Raw genomic sequence first — 20201 nt, 5'->3', positions numbered from 1 at the left:
TAGAGAGGGAAAGGATCATTATTTCAGGAGTGAAGGAAAGAGAAAAGGTTGTGCTGAGGTACAGGAATGGTTGGGAATGCTTCTATACCTGGGGTGGCAGGTAGCCTAGCGGTTAGAGAGGAAAGCCAGCAACCGGAGGGTTTCTGCATTGAATCCTGGGTCCGGCTGGAAAAATCTGGTGGGAAATTAGCTGGCAACCGGAGGGTATCAAGTCCTATATGCCATTGCCTGCCATTATGCCCTTGAGCATTATGCCCCTTAACGTCCCACAACAACAGCTCCTCGGGCGCCCAGTGTGGCAGCCCCTGTACATCTCCAAAAAGCTGTATACTGTATGTATGTGTGTCTTGCGGAGGGGTTGGGTTAAACGTGGGAACAAAAATTTCAGTTGGACCTTGTATGCGACTGACTAATAAAGTCATCTTAATCAACTATGCCTGTAAATATTAGTGTACAATTAGCCAAATGTAGACAGTCAGCCAAAAGACACGTTAGACACATACAGAACTGGAGATTTTAATACATGTTTTCATTGTTGTTGGGAGTTTATTTTCCCCTTAAATCCTTTTAATCTTTCCCAGCTCAGCCCCTTCCCTGAGAAAGAACACACATGCACAGACATGCACGCACGCACACAGTGTTTTGCTCATCAATAAACATCCCAAAATCTTGCACTTTAATAATGAAGGGTTTTATTGAGTGTTGAGATCTGTAGACTCTGAGTTGATCCAGAGAATCCTCTCTCTCTCTCTCTCTCTCTCTCTCTCTCTCTCTCTCTCTCTCTCTCTCTCTCTCTCTCTCTCTCTCTCTCTCTCTCTCTCTCTCTCTCTCTCTCTCTCTCTCTCTCTCTCTCTCTCTCTCTCTCTCTCTCTCTCTCTCTCTCTCTCTCACTCTCTCTATTCTCTCTCTCTCTCTCTCTCTCTGTGTGTGTGTGTGGGGTCACGCCGGTGCTAAATCGTGGCTGCCACTGCAAACAAAAAACGTTTTTTGGGGGGGGGGGGGGGGTTGTATAGATGTATGCCCCAGAAAGACCCCATTTTCTGCCCCCGCAGGAAGACCCTGCATTCACCCACTCGCCCCAGCTCTTTCCTAGGGGTAAGACTTGTGTGTAGGTGTTATGTCAGAATGTGTGGGAGAGCCTGGGGGTGACTGGGCCTGGATTCAATATACATTGCAATATCCAATTTACATTGGCATCATATCAGTGTCTAAACCAATAGCCTAATGGTTTTCCATGCTCACTCATAATGCGTTCAGAAAGGTGGATTGAATCCATGCAGCTGTGGCGTCGCAGAGAGACATGGGAACAGGAATGAGAGTGAAGTTCTAGAGGTTGGTTTGGGTCAGGGTCGACAGTCCACAGGAATGGGCAGTACAGGGGGTGGGGGGTTAACAATATGTCATGCATTTCATAAAAATAAAAAAAAACGAATATAGTTGTAGCCACTGCCAGTCACTATTTTACCTCAGATGTCAACGTACGTCAGGGAATGATGAAGCCTTCAAGAGAGGAATTGCAACGTCTCGTTGCAGCCAAGGACCCATCACTAAAATTAGAGTCATTAAAAGGAAAGAGCGATGTTTTTTTTGCTGAAGTTGATAGATGTCTTTGACAATGAAGAAACCGATTACACGGCTTGTAAAAAAAAATTGCAGCGGTTTAATCAAATACCAACCGGAGAGCGGGACAAGCGGCATAGCTGCTCTAGTACCAACAACGTTACCGGTCAAGCCCAATTGTTTGCGTATTTAACTAAACCCATGCCATCTGAGGTAAAGAGTAGGGTGGCAGATATGTGCGGCATTTAATCTTGTTGAGGCCAAATGTTTCGAAATCGTGACCCAACGTTCCATATCCATGAGTTCATCCGACTCTGGGTAAGTAGAAGGGCTGCCTTCATTGCCAAAATCACGTAATGTGGTTGTTATCAGCTGTGTGTGCAGGCAAGTGTCTTATGAGCGCTATGCAGCAGCCAAACGAAGCAGTTGCTATGGCTACACACATGCAGAGCAGCGGACAGACAGACGAGTAGCTAAAGCAGGAAGTTATTCCTTTAATCTGCGTGTAAAAATTAGCACGGGACAGGATGGGTGGGAGTGAATTGTGATCGTGATAGGATAGGAAAGTACCCGGGGTTATATAACTGTTGCAGGATCAGGACAGTACCGGGAAATTTTTGACAAGACAGGACAGGAATTAATTTTCATTCCCGTGTCAACGAATAGGTAGCATCTCAAAAGGCATGCTATTTCCTATATAGTGCACCAATTTTGACCAGGGCCCATAGTTCCAAAGTAAGGCTCTGGTCCCATATGGCTCTAGTCAAAAGTAATGCACTACAGTACCAGTCAATAGTTTGGACACACCTACTCATTCAAGGGTTTTTCTTTATGTTTACTATTTTCTACATTGTAGAATAATAGTGAAGACATCAAAACTATGAAATAACCCCTATGGAATCATGTAGTAACCCAAAAAGTTTTAAACAAATCAAAATGTATTTTATATTTGACATTCTTCAAAGTAGCCACCCTTTGCCTTGATGACTGCTTTGCACACTCTTGGCATTCTCTCAACCCGCTTCATGAGGTAGTCACCTGGAATGCATTTCAATTAACAGGTGTGCCTTGTTAAAAGTTAAATTGTGGAATTTCTTTCCTTCTTAATGCGTTTGAGCCAATCAGTTGTGTTGTGAGAAGGTAGGGGTAGTATACAGAAGTTAGCCCTATTTGATAAAAGACCAAGTCCATATTATGGCAAGAACAGCTCAAATAAGCAAAGATAAATGACAGTCCATCATTACTTTAAGACATGAAGGCCAGTCAATCCGGAAAATGTCAAGAACTTTGAAAGTGCAGTCGCAAAAACCATCAAGCGCTATGATGAAACTGGCTCTCATGAGGACCGCCAGAGTTACCTCAGCTGCAGAGGATAAGTTCATTAGAGTTACCAGCCTCAGTTCATTAGAGTTACCAGCCCAAATAAATGCTTCACAAAGTTCAAGTAACAGAGACATCTCAACATCAACTGTTCAGAGGAAACTGCGTGAATCAGGCCTTCATGGTCGAATTGCTGTAAAGAAACCACTACTAAAGGACACCAATAATAGGAAGAGACTTGCTTGGGCCAAGAAACATGAGCAATGGACATTAGACCGGTGGAAATCTGCTATTTGCTCTGATGAGTCCAAATTTGAGATTTTTGGTTCCAACCGCCAATTGAGACGCAGAGTAGGTGAACGGATAATCTCCGCATGTGTGGTTCCCACCGTGAAGCATGGAGGAGGAGGTGTGATGGTGTGGGGGTGCTTTGCTGGTGATACTGTCAGTGATTTATTTAGAATTCAAGGCACACTTAACCAGCATGGCTACCACAGCATTCTGCAGCGATACGCCATCCCATCTGGTTTGGGCTTAGTGGGACACTCATTTGTTTTTCAACAGGACAATGACCCAAAACACACCTCCAGGCTGTGTAAGGGCTATTTGACCAAAAAGGAGAGTGATGGGAGTGCTGTATCAGATGACCTGGCCTCCACAATCACCTGACCTCAACCCCATTGAGATGGTTGGACCGCAGAGCGAAGGAAAATCAGCCAACAAGTGCTCAGCATATGTGGGAACTCCTTCAAGACTGCTGGAAAAGCATTCCAGGTGAAGCTGGTTGAGAGAATGCCAAGATTAGGCAAAGCTGTCACCAAGGCAAAAAAATAAATATATTTGGATTTGTTTAACGCTTTTTTGTTTACTACATGATTCCATATGTGTTATTTAATAGTTTTGATGTCTTCACTATTATTCTACATTGTAGAAAATAGTAAAAATAAAGAAAACCCCTTGAATGAGTAGGTGTGTCCAAATTTTTGACTGGTACTGTATATATTTTCATTTTGGAGGTATCTGGCTTTCCCTGCTGTTTCACACTGGCTGCCTGGTATTTCTTCTGAAAGGGAAGTCTATCTGTCTATCTGTCTGGGCACAATTATTGGTTGTTACTCTTACAGGCTCCACCTCCACACCACTGTCCACTCTACACCTTCTGCTTTGGGCCATAACTGCATGCTTTACTCATGAAAGCACAACCCAACACAAAATAATGTCGTCCTAATTTATGGTTTTAAGATAAAAGTATTTGGGCCTCTTCTTTCTCCCTGTATCGCTCCTCTTGGCATGACGTTGATTTAAGTGCATCCATGGGGTTATGTGTGTTTTTTATTTTTATACTATTGCTTATTTCTTATTCTCCCACTTTTTTCCCCTGAGTTTCCTCCCTCCTTTCTGTGCACAACCCTACTCACTTTCCTCCTCCCCTTCCTTCGCTCTGCAGAGCCTCCGACCAAATACCAAATCTCTAAGCCCACCGTGTGCTCGGTGCACCCGGGGGAACTGCTGAAGCTCAGCTGCCTTCTGGCCGGGGAGCCCGGAGCCATCACCTGGACTAAGGATGGTTCCACTCTGGGGGCCAACAACCGCACCCTGATAGAACAGGAGGTTCTGCAGATCCGCGACGCCACGCCCAAGGACTCTGGGCTGTACGCGTGCAGCACTGTGGGCCCGCAGGGCAGCGACACGCTCTGCTTCATAGTGAACGTCACAGGTGAGTCAGGGTGCCACGAAGGAGGCAGGACAGAGAGTAACCAGCCAGTCGGCCAGCTTGTCAGGGCAGGACAAGGGCATGGTGTAGGTCTTATAGTATGCTTTTATATTGCTCTGGTATACACATGCGGCGTGTCATGGAGAGTACAGTCAGTGTAGGCAGAATGGATAGTCGCTGGACTGCAATGTGGCTTCAGCTACTTTACCCGTGAGGGTTCGAGTTCCACCTACATCCCTGTTCTTGAGAGGTGGTGCTGCCTTTGCAGTGGTGTAGTTGGGGAATGTCCATGGAAGGGCTATGGACTGGGTGTTTATGTTTTTGGTTCATGTAGTTCATTTATAGTTATATATCTTTTCTTACATAGGCGAGTGACTCATGTAAACGTCAATATTACGCCACCTGATCCTCAACACATCAGTGCATGTATGAGCATGTGCTGCAGTGAGCGTGCGTGTACTGTAGTGGTGTGCATGCGTGTGTGTGCCTGCCTAGCAGTGTGAGTGTATATGTTTGGCTGCGGCTCTCCTGAGGGTGCCAGAGATGGCAGTAAGTAACCGTGGTCATCTCTACAGATGCCATCTCGTCTGGTGACGATGAGGACGACACAGAGCGATCAGAGGACGTGGGGGCGGACGGAGAGCAGATAAGTGAGTATGGGCATAGTATTGTGGGGACAGTGTGGGCAGCAGAGGCCATGACTATTGTCTTCTGTAGTGGGGGCCTGTGGGCAATATGTGAACTCAGCAAAAAGGTTGTCGTTTTTTTGGTTGTTTTTACCCTCCTTGTTATATGATAACACTGTTGTGGAACTGAGGGGAAAACGCTTGGACTATCGACCATGAGATCAAATGTCATCATGACTAAAGTTACTTTTTAAAATTCTACTGGAAACAGAGAAGACAGTTGTGTTGTATGTATGTTACCTAATCTGGTTATTTTATATTATTTAAAATTTGCTGCGAGGTATCAGCTATACCGTTGCATTCCTCTGTATGTACTGAGTCTGGGAGTCTGTTTGTGCTGTGAATGTATGTGTGTTCTGAGGGTGTTTGTGACCCACATTAAAAAAGACTACAGTTTAGAATTCTACAGTAAAATGTAGTATACTGTGGAATACTATACTACATACTACAGTATCTCTCGATCATGTGTAGTACTTACTATATAATGTTGTAGTATAGTACATATTTTTGTATTATCCGGAAATAAAACACTGTAGTAAATACTATAGTAATGTCTGCAAAAACACTACAGTCCGCGAAAAAATAAACTTTTATATAGTAAATGCTACTGTATATACTTAGATTTTTTTCACAGGCCTACACAAAATATCCCATAATGTCAAACTGGAATTATGTCTTTTGACATTTTTACAAATTGACCCCTTTGTTATGGCAAGCCTAAATAAGTTCAGGAGCAGAAATTTGCTTAACAAGTCACAAAACAAGTTGCATGGATTCACTCTTTGTGCATTACTAGTGTTTAACATTACTACCTCATCTCTGTACCGCTCACTATACGTAAGATCCCTTAGTCAAGCAGTGAATTTCAAACCCAAAGACCAGAAAGGTTTTCCAATATCTCGCAACGGGCACCTATTGCTAGATGGGAAGAAAAATAAGGGTGCCTTGAGGATCGGGTGACTAGTGTCTAATCTGCCTTTGCCCTCCGTACTGCTAGCTAACGTTCTATCGCTGGAAAAATAAATGGGATAAACTGAAAGCACTGATATCCTACCAACGGGACATTAAAAACTGTAATATCTTATGTTTCACCGAGTCGTTGCTGAATGACGGCATTAATAACATACAGCTGGTGGATTATACACTCTATCGGCAGGATGGAACAGCAGCCCCTGGTAAGACACGGGGTGGGGGCCTGTGCGTATTTGTAAATAACAGCTGGTGCACAACATCTAAGGAAGTCTTGAGGTTTTGCTCGCCTGAGGTAGAGTATCTCATGATGAGCTGTAGACCACACTATCTACCGAGAGAGTTTTCATCTGTATTTTTCGTAGCTGTCTACATACCACCACAGACCGATGCTGGCACTAAAACCGCACTCAATGAGCTGTATACCGCCATAAGAAAACAGGAAAACGCACATCCAGAGGCGGCACCATCGAGAGCATCCTGACGGGTTGCATCACTGCCTGGTATGGCAACTGCTCGGCCTCCGACCGCAATGCACAGCAGAAGGTAGTGAGTACGGCCCAGTACATCACCGGGGCCAAGCTTCCAGCCATCCAGGACCTCTATACCAGGCGGTCAAAGATTCCAGCCACCCTAGTCATAGACTGTCATAGACTGCTAACGTACGGCAAGCAGTACCGGAGCGCCAAGTGTAGGTCCAAGAAGCCTAGACTTAACAGCTAATCAAATGGCTACCCAGACTATTTACATTGCCTCCCCCCCCCCTCTTCTACGCTGCTGCTACTCTTTGTTATCATCTATTTATTTATTTTGCCTTTAACTAGGCAAGTCAGTTATGAACAAATTCTTATTTTCATTGACGGCCTTGGAACAGTGGGTTAACTGCCTTGTTCAGGGGCAGAACGGCAGATTTTTACCTTGTCAGCTCGGGGATTCGATCTTGCAACCTTTCGGTTACTAGTCCAACGCTCTAACCATTAGGCTTCCTGCCGCAGTATACTACAATCTCCAGTAGTCACTTGAATGATTCTACCTACATTACCTCAATTACCTCATCACTGGTGGCCCTGCACATTGACTCTGTACCGGCACCCACTGTATTTAGCCCCGCTATTTGTTATTTACTGCTGCTCTTTAATTATTTGTTCTTCTTATCTCTTACTCTTTTTTTAGGTATTTTCTCAAAACTGCATTTTTGGTTAAGGGCTTGTGAGTAAGCATTTCACTGTAATGTCTACCCCTGTTGTGTTCGGCGCATGTGACCTCATAAGTTCCACTCTCCATATTTTCAAGCAAAGTGGTGGCTGCATCATATTATGGGTATGCTTGTGATTGTTAAGGACTGGGGAGTTTTTCGAGATAAAAAATAAATGGAATGGAGCTATGCACAGGCAAAATCCTAGAGGAAAACCTGGTTCAGTCATCTTTCCACCAGACACTCAGAGATTAATTCACCTTTCAGCAGGACAATGACCTTCAACAAGGCCAAATCTACACTGGAGTTGCTTACCAAGAAGACAGTGAATAGTCCTGAGTGGCTGAATTACAGTTTTGACTTAAATCTACTTGAAAAGCTATGGCAAGACCTGAAAATGGTTGTCTAGCCATGATCAACAACCAATTTGACAGAGTTCAAACATTTTTGAAGTATAATGGGCAATTGTTGCACAATCCAGGTTTGGAAAGCTCTTAGAGACTTACCCGGAAAGACTCAACGCTGTAATCACTGCCAAAGTTGCTTCTACAAAGTATTGACTAAGGGGTGTGAATACTTAAGTAAATTAAATGTTAATGTGTTTCATTTTCAATAAATTAGCATACATTTCTAAAAACATGTTTTCACTTTATATTGTGTGTAGATGGGTGAGATTTTTTTTTTTACTTAACCCATTCCGCAAAATGTGGAATAAGTCAAGGGGTATGAATGCTTTCTGAAGGCACTGTACCTACAGTTTATGGAAAATGTGCTCTTTTAGTATTTCTCCAGTAGGTTTCCTGAAGGAACAAGCCTCCACTTGTATTGTAAAGATAATAAAACAAAGACCGTATAGTAAATACTACATTAATGTCATAAATACTACATTAAAAACACTACACTAAATACTACAGTGTACCACAGTCCGCAAAAACACTACAGTAAATACTACAGTATATTACAGTCTGCAAAAACACCAGTAAGTACTACAGTATACTACAATCTGAAAATACACTACCTGAATTACTATAGTATATACTAGAGTTTTCTTTTACTACAGTATTTATACTATAGGTAACTGTAAATACTAAAGTATACTTTTATTTATTTTATTTTCATTATTTTATTTAACTAGGCAAGTCAGTTAAGAACAAATTCTTATTTACAATGACGGCCTACATCGGCCAAACCCGGACGACGCTGGGGCAATTGTGCGCCGCTCTATGGGACTCCCAATCACGGCCGGTTGTGATACAGCCTGAATTCGAACCAGGGTGTCTGTAGTGACGCCTCTAGCACTGAGATGCAGTGTCTTAGATTGCTGCGCCACTCAGGAGCTACATTATACTACAGTAAAAACTACAGTCAGCAAAACACTACAGTGAATACTATAGTGTTTATACCATCGTATACTATAGTATTTTTTTTATGTCGGGAGCACCTGGGGTAGTCAGGCCATGTCTCTCTCAGACCTTCTAGGCATTCTAGGGAAGAAGAATTCCTAGCATTCCTGCTGTAGCCGGAATCTCTCAGGTTGTCAGGCCCGAAGGAGCCAGTCAGCTGGACTCATCCATTATGTAAACTCCCATCTGGACTGGGTTAGGGACCTGATGGGGGATGGGCTTTGTGTAGTGTGTGACCGTGTACAGTGCATTCGGAAAGTATTTAGACCCCTTCACTTTTTCCACATTTTGTTGCGTTGATCATCCTTGAGATGTTTCTACAACTTGATTGGAGTCCACCTGTGGTAAATGGAAAGGCACACACCTGTCTATATAAGGTCCCGCAGTTGACAGTGCATATCAGAGCAAAAACCAATCCATGAGGTCGAAGGAATTGTACGTACAGCTCCGATACAGGATTGTGTCAAGGCACAGATCTGGGGAAGGGTACAAAAAATGTCTGCAGTATTGAAGGTCCCCAAGAACACAGTGGCCTCCATCATTCTTAAATGGAAGAAGGCCACCAATCAGGCCTTTATGGTAGAGTGGCCAGACGGAAGCCACTCCACAGTAAAAGGCACATGACAGCCCACTTGGAGTTTGCCAAAAGGCACCTAAAGGACTCTCAGACCATGTGAAACAAGATTCTCTGGTCTGATGAAACCAAGATTTAACCATTTGGCCTGAATGCCAAGCGTCACATCTGGAGGAAACCAAGTGAAGCGGTGAAGCATGGTTGTGGCAGCATCATGCTGTGGGGATGTTTTTCAGCGGCTGGGCCTTGGAGACTAGTCAGAATCGAGGGATAGATGAACGGAGCAAAGTACAGAGAGATCCTTGATGAAAACCTGCTCCAGAGCGCTCAGGACCTCAGACTGGGGTGAAGGTTCATCTTCCAACAGAACAACGACCCTAAGCACACAGCCAAGACAACGTAGGAGTGGCCTCTGGAGAGACCTGAAAAAAGCTGTGCAGCGACGCTCCCCATCCAACCTGACAGAGCTTGAGAGGATCTGCAGAGAAGAATGGGAGAAATTCTCCAAATACAGCTGTGCCAATATTGTAGCGTCATACCTAAGAAGACTCGAGGCTGAAATCGATGCCAAGGGTGCGTCAGCACAGTACTGAGTAAACGGTCTGAATACTTATGTAAATGTGATATTTCCATTTGAAAAAATAAAATATTAGCAATTTTTTAAAAAACATTTAAATATTTGCTTTGTGATTATGGGGTATTGTTTGTAGATTGATGAGGGGGAAAATATATTTAATTAATTTGAAAATATGGCTGTAACGTAACAAAATGTGGAAAAAGGGAAGGTTTCTGAATACTTTCCAAGTGCAATGAATGTGTGTGTGTGTGTCACAAGGTGAAGATGAGGGCTTCCACATCTTCTTAAAATTTTCCACAGGCATCCTGCCTCACTGTTGGCTGAACCCCCCCTTCAGGGCCAACTGTAATTACCTGAAATCCATTTAATATGGTGGATAGGAACTCTGCAAGGAGAGGAAAATGGAGAGGAAAAAATGATAATTCTGGTGGTAATAAGCTGTTTGAAAACAAAGTAACAGCTGTTTTGGCAGCTCTGTCCAATTTTCTCCTGGTGTTTTTTCTATGATTTCAAAACCCGGAATATAAAAAATAAAGAGAGGGAAGAGTGGGGAAAAGGGAAAGGGTGAAAAAAAAGGGGGAAGGTTGAACAGCGTTCTGGTTTGGATCAGCACCAGCGCTTCTCTGTGTACGCTGTGGAGCTCTGTTCCCTGGCCCACTTCTGGAGGGGGGATGTGGAGGTATGGGAGGGGGAAAAAGGAAGGAGATAGGGGGGGTGGGGATTATGTTTCAGTGTCTGCCTCAGCTTCTACTCTGAACACTTTTATTCCACTTTCTAAAAAAGACATTGAACAACAACACAATCACAACCCGGCCCCCCCAAAATACAAGGAGAAAAAGTTACGAGCTAAGTTGTACCCACTGCCCAGGAAACAAGCAAGGCCCAGCGGAAGGATCATGTTGAAGGCTTTGTTTTTCGGGGGAGCATTGACATCAGTAGAAGGTCAGAGTGGATGTGGGGTTCCAGTCCCGTTGGTTCTGTTGTTCTCTGGTCTGTTAAGGAGATCAACCTTAATTGCTCCCGTTTTTCTTCGTTTGACACATCTGTAGGGTACATAGGACCGTACAGTTGATGTAAAATTAGTGGATTTGATGCCTCAATTTGATAAAAGTCTAATATAATTTGCTGCTTTGTTATGTAGCTCTAGTACTGTACTTCTAAACCAATGTCTACAGTATTGGGCAAATTTGTGGATTTCATGCCCTCATGTTACAACTTTAAGCAATTAGTACTATGATTTGCCACTTATGTTTGTGCCTCACTTCTCATATTGAATATACAGTACATTCTTGTTCTAGAATAACATGGGCTAACCCCAGAATGCCACAGAGTAAACAGTGAGATGAGCTGTCCGGATCCAGAGAGCTTAAGGGTCATAGTTCATCCGAGAGAGACGAGCTCCCGACGGGGGCATACACCACCTTAATCTGTCTGTATGGCGGAGTGTTGAAAAAGAGAAGAAGTTGAAAAGAGGTAAAGATGATGAAAGGGAGAGAAGACTGAGTGTCTGTACAGAAAATAAGAGTTGAAAGATAGGATATATGGGGAGAAATGGAAAGAGGAGGTAGAGATAGTGAGAGTGAAGGAAAGGGGCTGAAGAGAAGCTAACTAGCCTAATTATAGTGTGTTAGTTCATCCCGGAAGGAAGAGCATGGTTTACTTCTGTATCAAAGTATGTGTGTACTGCTCAGTTTGCATGCCAGAGAAAATGATGGGAGGTGACTGACTCCGATAGTATTCCGATTGCACTCTGGTAGGCGGGAAAGGGAGAGAGGAGTGGGAAGAGAGAGAGAGGGGTGGAAAGGGAAGCACAGAGGCCCAAGAACAAGAAGGCTAAACTCCTGTCCATTCCGTCAGTGGTCAAACTGATTGAAGCAAGGACAGGAGTGTCTCAAAGCCAGTGTAACCCTGGAGTGTTCCCCATGTTCTCCCTGCTCCTGTCCTAGAGATATAGGAAGTGATGGTGGGGTGGCCGTTGGTTGTCTTGTTGTTTCGCTCCAAGTTTCTCTTCCTCAGTGAGTTCATCTGCTTATGCAATCACTCTCCCAGGTGCAGAGAGAAAGAGAGAGACACTGAGTGTGTTTGAGAGAGAGAGAGCGTGAGAGGGAGATAAAGAGAAGGGTCTTCTGTGAACTACAGATGACTGAGAGACCGAGAGGGGGAAAGAAAGGGAGGGAGGGGTGGAGAGGTATGGGGTTAATGAGCTGCAGTTATGTAGGCCAAAACGAAGAGGGGTGTTCCTAATTTCCTATATGTGATCGACCGGCTCGATTTGGCCTTACGTAGCAAAATTTGAAATTGTGTTTTTTACATTTGGATAAAAGCATAGACACAGCTAAAAACGGGTATATCATACACTACAGTTGAGGAACAATGGGGAAGTAATTGTGCTTTGAAAGTTGATAAACTTGTAAAATCACCTTTTGAGAAAATGGCCCTTCAATGTTTTTGTACAGATACTGGAGAGCTCTTCTTTGTCTACACCCATTCAGCCTCGTTCACACCCTCTTAAGTTTAGTCCCACCCATCTCTTTAAGGACTCACGTGAGGCCATGTACTAAACAACCAAAGGTTTTAAGACTAAAGGCTGGTTTACTACGGTGTGTTCGTAAATTTTATCTGCAGTGCCAGGGGGTTTTCTGGGCGTTTGAGTGTTGTCAGATTTTCCGTTCGTAAATTCAGAGCGTTTCGCTCTTGGCGCGTTCGGAGGGCACACTGGACGCTCTGGCCGAGGAGTAGGGTTGATTAGAGCGTTATGACCTAACATCAGCAGTCAAGCACCCAGGCTAACTGGCTAACGTTGGCTAGCTTGCTAGCTACTTCCAGACACAAATGAGAGAACAGCTCACTCTGACTATTTTACTTGCCCCAGCAGATGGGGTTAGGCTGTTTTTATGTAATCCAGAGCATTGGTGACTGCAACTGTGCTGCTGGCAACAATTTAATTAAGCTTTTTTGCCAATGTTTACTGACACCGGCCATATTCAACGGGTGTTGAGTGTTCGTAAATTTGTCAGTTATTCTGCGCTCTGGCACACTCAGACGAGAGTGCTCTGAAATCAGAGTAGATAGCCAGAGAGAATTTACCAGCTACGTCTAACGACAGTTGTTTCAGTGACGTCGTGAACATTCTACGGAAATGGTTACTTGCATAGTGGAGTTTTTTGTTTAGACATGTAGCTAGCTAGCTAAACAATGAACCATAATCCCATCTCATAACGTTACTACCGTGCTTGTATCTGCAGGTAGCTAACCAAGCAGGTTCAATGTTAGCTAGCTAACATTAGGCAATAACTAGCAATGCAAATGGCACTGAGATACGAATAATATTACTACACAGATCATACATGTAACGTTAGCTAGCGAGCCAGCCAGCTAACGTTATCTAGCTAGCTAACAGAACACTTGAAATGAAAACGACTTTCTGACAAAATTAGAAACGAGTAATATCTGAAATGGATGGACACATCTCTCTCTCTCTGTCACAGATGCCATGGTTGCCCTTTGTTTGAAGATGTAATCCGGAGACAGGTGTTTTATACAACAACAATCTGTGTGTTCTCTTTTCGACTCTCTCTGCATATTTGCAATCAAACGGACGGAATTTTCTTTATCTCCTTAGCTATCATACTCTAATTCCACTGATTTTAAAAACTGGATTATATATTCTTAATTCCATTCCTTTACTTAGATTTGTGTGTATTGGGTATATGTTGTGAAATTGTTAGATATTACTGCACTGTCGGAGCTAGAAACACAAGCATTTCGCTACACCTGCAATAACATCTGCTAAACACGTGTATGTGACCAATCAAATGATTTGATTTGATCAGCTGGTGAGCTGCGGGGGAGCAAGTGATGAGTGTAGGCAGACAAGCTCCGCTCCGGCTCCGCTTCCGATTATACACATTGCGCAGCCTACTTTCTTGCTTCACCTTAGCTAACCATCAGCTTTCTAGTCAGCTACCCTTTGCCTGGTTAAGAAACACAAGCTGCTTTATGAAATAAAAAACAATAGCAGCATTGAGATGAATAGTAAAACAACAGTCAAGCTATTTCTCTCCAATGAGTAGTCTATAGAAAAGTATGTCTTTGAATTTGTAGTCTTGCTCAACCCTCCTACTTTTCCTCAGAGAAAACAGCTTGATTCTAGCCCTTAGGCTACCGTTCAAAAGATGACCAATAATACCAGCGCTATGTTTTTTTCTGTCTATCGTGCATTGGCGGGCCGCATTTTACGTTCATAAAGCATATCGCGGGCCGTTCTAAAACTAGGCTACTTGCGGACTGGACCGTTAACCATTTGTTTAGGCTACACCTTGTTCAGTCATGCTATCTCATTAAACTAGCTATAGCTAACAACCTGGGGTGCGTTCAGCAGGTGGCAATGTTTTGGATTGTTCAGATATGCAAATAACTGCCAATCTCACGGTAATTACCCGTTAATTAACAAACACATGTAGCTTCTCCTGGCTTCCATGCGTAGCTTACAAGCCACTGATGCAGACCTTTGGAACATCTACATTTTAAAAAGTCTAATAAATCCATGTAATACAGCATGTAGTCATTTTCAGAAGAACAGAATAGCATGCTCTGAGTTGTCATTATGTTAGGCCCTGATCTGGCTATGCCTTATGGCTGTGGGATACACTAGTTCATTTAGCAGACAAGATTTGATTAGAATTAAATGCCATTATTTTATATTATGAAGAATACAATTGAACATAGCTGAATAAAATAGAAAGGATATTTTCTCCAAACAATTTGGGGGGGGTTCGCACATACAGTTATTCTTTGTTGATAGGTTAACAAAGAAACAGGTACTCCTATATGCTTAATTTATTAATGTAGTTATTAATGTAACTTTAGTTGTGATACAAACTCTGGGCTATATGTTTAGATTTTTTTATACTTTTAATATCCACATTTTTGTAAAAAACAAATTCTCCCCAATTGGTAGTTACAGTCTTGTCCCGTCACTGCAACTCCCGTACGGCCTCAGGAGAGGGGAATGTCGAGCGCCATGCGTCCGGCGAAACACGACCCTGCCAAGTCGCACTGCTTCTTGACACACAGCTCGCTTAACCCAGGAAGCCAGCCGCACCAATGTTTCGAAGGAAACATCGTACAACTGGTGACCGAAGTCAGAGTGAATGTGCCCGGACTGCCACAAGGAGTCGCTACAGCGCGATGGGACAAGGACATCCCGGCCGGCCAAACCCTCCCTTAACCCGGACGACGCTGGGCCAATTGTGCGCTGCCTCATGGGTCTCCCGGTCGCGTCCGGCTGCATCACAGCCTGGGATCGAACACGGGTCTTTAGTGACGCCTCAAGCACTGCGATGCAGTGCCCTAGACCGCTGCACCACTCAGGAGGCCCGTTTTAATACAATTTCCCAGCGGCATCCCCTTTGTGTGGCCCTAATGCCGCTTAAAAAATAACATGCCTTTTGCTGTTGTGCCCTAGGGCCGAATATAAGTATTATTCCCTTCTCTCGGCTGGGCGCTCCAAAGCACCTCTGCCTCACAACGGCTCTCTGTCACGTGATCGGGTCTTTCTCACAGGCTATAAGTGAACACAGAGACATCGGGGACACAACTGTGCACGTTGTTATCCAATTCCGAGGCTCATAGTGAAGATATTGAAAGAATTGTACACATTTACTTTTCATCAGCCAACAAGATGAGTAGACCTAACGAACAGCAAAAGCATTAGCCTATGTCAATCTACTATCTCCCATGGTACAAAAGTTGACCTTTTCTATTCTGTGCGAGAAATAAATATTTCTAACATAGTTTGGGACAGTTGTGGGATGCGATAGACACCAAATGAATACAACCACTAGCATTAAAAAAAGGTTTTTAAGGAATGAGGCTGATGCAACTGATCAGAACGTTTAGCTTAGCCCCCGTTCTACTTTTGGACATCAATGTGGCTGCGGCGTCTGTGGAATGTTTATTTTTTTTATTTTTTTATTTTATTTTATCCCCTTTTCTCCCCAATTTTCGTGGTATCCAATCGCTAGTAATTACTATCTTGTCTCATCGCTACAACTCCCGTACGGGCTCGGGAGAGACGAAGGTCGAAAGCCATGCGTCCTCCGAAGCACAACCCAACCTAGCCGCACTGCTTCTTTAACACAGCGCGCCTCCAACCCGGAAGCCAGCCGCACCAATGTGTCGGAGGAAACACCGTGCACCTGGCCCCCTTGGTTAGCGCGCACTGCGCCCGGCCCGCCACAGGAGTCGCTGGAGCGCGATGAGACAAGGATATCCCTACCGGCCAAACCCACCCTAACCCGGACGACGCTAGCCCAATTGTGCGTCGCCCCACGGACCTCCCGGTCGCGGCCGGCTGCGACAGAGCCTGGGCGCGAACCCAGAGACTCTGGTGGCGCAGTTAGCACTGCGATGCAGTGCCCTAGACCACTGCGCCACCCGGGAGGCCGTCTGTGGAATGTTGATAAGAATGGCAGTGACGCGACCGAGTGATGGAGGTGCAACCCATACTACTTTGCAGCACCATCTGGTGATTGTGCTTCTCTCTCTCTCTCTCTCTCTCTCTCTCTCTCTCTCTCTCTCTCTCTCTCTCTCTCTCTCTCTCTCTCTCTCTCTCTCTCTCTCTCTCTCTCTCTCTCTCTCTCTCTCTCTCTTATAAAACTCAAATATCACATTTACATAAGTATTCAGACCCTTTATTCAATACTTTGTTGAAGCACCTTTGGCAGCGATTACAGCCTCGAGTCTTCTTGGGTTTGAAGCTAGAAGCTTGGCACACACCTGTATTTAGGGATTTTCTTTCATTCTTCTCTGCAGATCGTCTCAAGCTCTGTCAGGTTGGATGGGGAGCGTCGCTGCACAGCTATTTTCAGGTCTCTCCAGAGATGTTCGATCGGGTTCAAGTCCGGGCTCTGGCTGGGCCACTCAAGGATATTCAGAGACTTGTCCCGAAGCCACTCCTGCGTTGTCTTGGCTATGTGCTTAGGGTCGTTGTTCTTTTGGAAGATGAACCTTCACCCTAGTCTGAGGTCCTGAGCGCTCTGGAGCAGGTTTTCATTAAGGATCTCTCTGTGCTTTGCTCTGTTAATCTTTCCCTCGATCCTGACTCTTCTCCCAGGCCCAGCCGCTGAAAAACATCCCCACAGCATGATGCTGCCACCACCATGCTTCACCGTAGGGATGTTGCCAGGTTTCCTCCAGGTGTAACGCTTGCAATTCAGGCCAAAGAGTTCAATATTGGTTTCATCAGAGCAGAGAATCTTGTTTTTCAATGGTGTGAGAGTCTTTAGGTGCCTTTTGGCAAACTCCAAGTGGGCTGTCATGTGCCTTTTACTGAGGAGTGGCTTCTGTCTGGCCACTACAATAAAGGTCTGATTGGTGGAGTGCTGCAGAGATTGTTGTCCTTCTGAAAGGTTCTTCCTTCCTCCACAGAGGAACTCTGGATCTCTGCTAGAGTGACGATTGGGTTCTTGGTCACCTCTCTGACCAAAGCCCTTCTCCTCCGATTGCTCAGTTTGGCCGGGCGGTTCCAAACTTCTTCCATTTAAGAATGATGGAGGCCACTGTGTTCTTGGGGACCTTCAATGCTGCAGACATTTTTTGGTACCCTTCCCCAGATCTGTCGCTCGACACAATCCTGTCTCTGAGCTCTGCGGACAATTCCTTCGACCTCATGGCTTGGTTTTTGCTCTGACATGCACTGTCAACTGTCAGACCTTATATAGACAGGTGTGTGCCTTTCCAATATTTCAGTATTTTATTTTTAATACATTTGCAAAAATGTCTAAACCTGTTTTTGCTTCGTCATTATTGGGTATTGTGTGTAGTTTGATGAGGAAATAAAACAATTATTTAATCAATTTTAGAATATGGCTGTAATGTAACAAAATGTGGAAAAAGTGAAGGGGTCTGAATACCCCAAAAATATATAGGGGATTGGAAACGATGCAGACATTTACATTGATGTAGCCACCATCTATCTGCAATATTAAAGCTGATCCTGTAACACACTAAAGATACCAAATTTGTTTGAGTTTTAAGTGTTTGTTCAGTGTGAATTATGCCATGTCCCAAATGGAACCCTATTCTCTATTTAGTGAAATTTATAGGGAATAGGGTGCCATTTCGGCTATAGCCTGTGAATTAATGGCTGAGTTGTATTATCCAGACAGCCCTGTGTTGTGAAGGGGGCCAGGTATGTGTGAACAGCAGTTAAGGGTTTGCCCCATCGGTCATGCCTTCCTGTCCCCCCCCCCCCCCCCCCCACCTAAACTGTCTGGGGCCTCACTCTATCTCACTATCGCACTACTAGGCTAATGCTAATGCTAGCTGTAGTAGTGCATTTTGTTCAGGCTTTAGACTGAAAAGGTTACTCAATTGAGCTCTGCTGCTTCGCCATATTTCTCATACAGTTTTTCTGTTGAGAGTAGAGATAAAATGAGCAGAGTAACTCTCACAAATACCAGTAAAGTTTTATTTTACAATTCGGTTTAAGCTGATATTTACATGGTAATAACTAATTCACTATGTGGTAACAATGTATACTTTCTGGTACTTACCAAATATAATATGTTACATGTTCCTGTTTTGCTATAATTCTGTTATTGGGTTTAGAATGGACAGAATGTGACTTGATTGGTTGTGTCTTTTCTTTAGGGGCGCCCTATTGGACGATGTTGGAGAAGATGGAGAAGAGGCTGCACGCGGTGCCTGCTGCCAACACAGTCAAGTTCCGCTGTGCTGCCGGGGGCAACCCACGTCCTAAGATGCGCTGGCTGAAGAATAACCGACCATTCCGACAAGAGGACCGCATGGGCGGGTATAAGGTACGCGAGAACCCTGCGCTGCAGCATGCACGGAGTTTCTCACGACTAGTGTCTTGGGATGAGTCTGTGTAGTTAAGTGTTTCAATCGAGTTTACATTTCAATCAATCAATCAAATGTTATTTGTCACATACACGTGTTTAGCAGATGTTATTGCGGGTGTAGCGAAATGCTTGGTGTCTGTTGTTTAGAAAGGATTTACTCTTCTTAGAAAGGATTTACTCGTCTTGATCTTGATGCAGACTGTTGCCCTTCCAGTTTGGCTCTTAAAATCCGCTAATCACATTTCTCTGTCACCCGACCCCTCTACACCATCACTGGAGACAAAGGAGAGGAGGGCAGGGTTGCTTGTGTGAAATTGCTGGTGTGTGTGCTCTCGATGGGACATTTTACTCTCTCTCTCTCCCCCAGCTTTAAATGTCTCTCAACTCGCCCAATTAGAAAACCCAAACATACAGTAAAACTTTAGGTCACATAGACAGTCAGCAAGTAGAAAGTGACACTATATTAAGAGAACAACAATTGGTACAATCAGGGTTCACGTTAGAGTTCCAAAATGTGCATTTTCAGAACGCAGACTTTCAAGAAATCTCAGTTTTAAACCATTTCCCGTGTTTTATATAAAGTCAACCGTGTTTTTTTCTTCAATAGAGTGAGCAGGGCAACTATAGTGCAACACATTCGGTAGAAAATAGCTTCATTTTCATTGGATGACAACAGAAGTGCAACGCATGGCCTTCATATTTATCATAGGAAGAATGTAGCCAGCTACAGTTCCTAATGTTTTGTTTGAAGTTAATCTAGCATTTTACCGGAGAAAAGTTGGCTACACTGAGAAAAGTACAGGAGAAAAGTAGCTACACATCAGTCAGAGTGCTGTCTGTTGATAGAATGCCCATTTATGAGTTCTCATCCAATTGGAGAAATGCAGCTGAAGCAAAAAATGTCTAATGCCGAACAGAAATTATAATAAGAAGCATTTTAGATCTGCAGAAATAGCCACGGGATGGTTTTTCAATATCGCCAATATTGTTGAAACTATATATTTTATTTGTTTAAATAAATTAGCGCCAGCCCGCCACAAGGAGTCGCTAGAGTGCGATGAGCCAAGTAAAGCCCCCTCGGCCAAACCTTCACCTAACCCGGACTGGGCCAATTGTGCGCAGCCCTATGGGACTCCCTGTCACGGCCGTTTGTGAAAGCCTGGGATCGAACCTTGGTCTGTAGTGACGCCTCAAGCACTGCGATGTATTGCCTTAGACCGCTGCGCCACTCGAGAGGCCCTGTATCTACTTTTTAAGTAAATATCTGCACCTGTCACATTATTTTACATTATGAAGCTTTACCGGTAGTTCCCAGTCACAGTTTGTTTACAAGCAC

The 20201-nt window shown here is 44.1% G+C and overlaps 1 protein-coding gene across 7 annotated transcripts in view; it reads left to right on the top strand.

Moving 5' to 3' along the window:
- The window catches only part of LOC120017472 (fibroblast growth factor receptor 2-like), a 108044-nt gene that overhangs the window by 16472 nt on the left and 71371 nt on the right, over positions 1 to 20201 (top strand). For 5 of the 7 annotated variants that reach the window (XM_038960236.1, XM_038960235.1, XM_038960233.1 and 2 more), the window contains exons 3-5: positions 4328 to 4597; positions 5170 to 5244; positions 18654 to 18823. In XM_038960236.1, coding sequence (XP_038816164.1) covers positions 4328 to 4597; positions 5170 to 5244; positions 18654 to 18823 — 515 coding nt within the window. The remainder of the gene's footprint in view (positions 1 to 4327; positions 4598 to 5169; positions 5245 to 18653; positions 18824 to 20201) is intronic. The other 2 variants (XM_038960237.1, XM_038960239.1) reach the window with 2 other exon arrangements.

Source organism: Salvelinus namaycush, chromosome 22 (assembly GCF_016432855.1).
Source record: "Salvelinus namaycush isolate Seneca chromosome 22, SaNama_1.0, whole genome shotgun sequence".
Lineage (NCBI taxonomy): Eukaryota > Metazoa > Chordata > Actinopteri > Salmoniformes > Salmonidae > Salvelinus > Salvelinus namaycush.
Note: the sequence above shows the minus strand (reverse complement) of the source record. Positions and strands in the feature narration are given on the sequence as shown.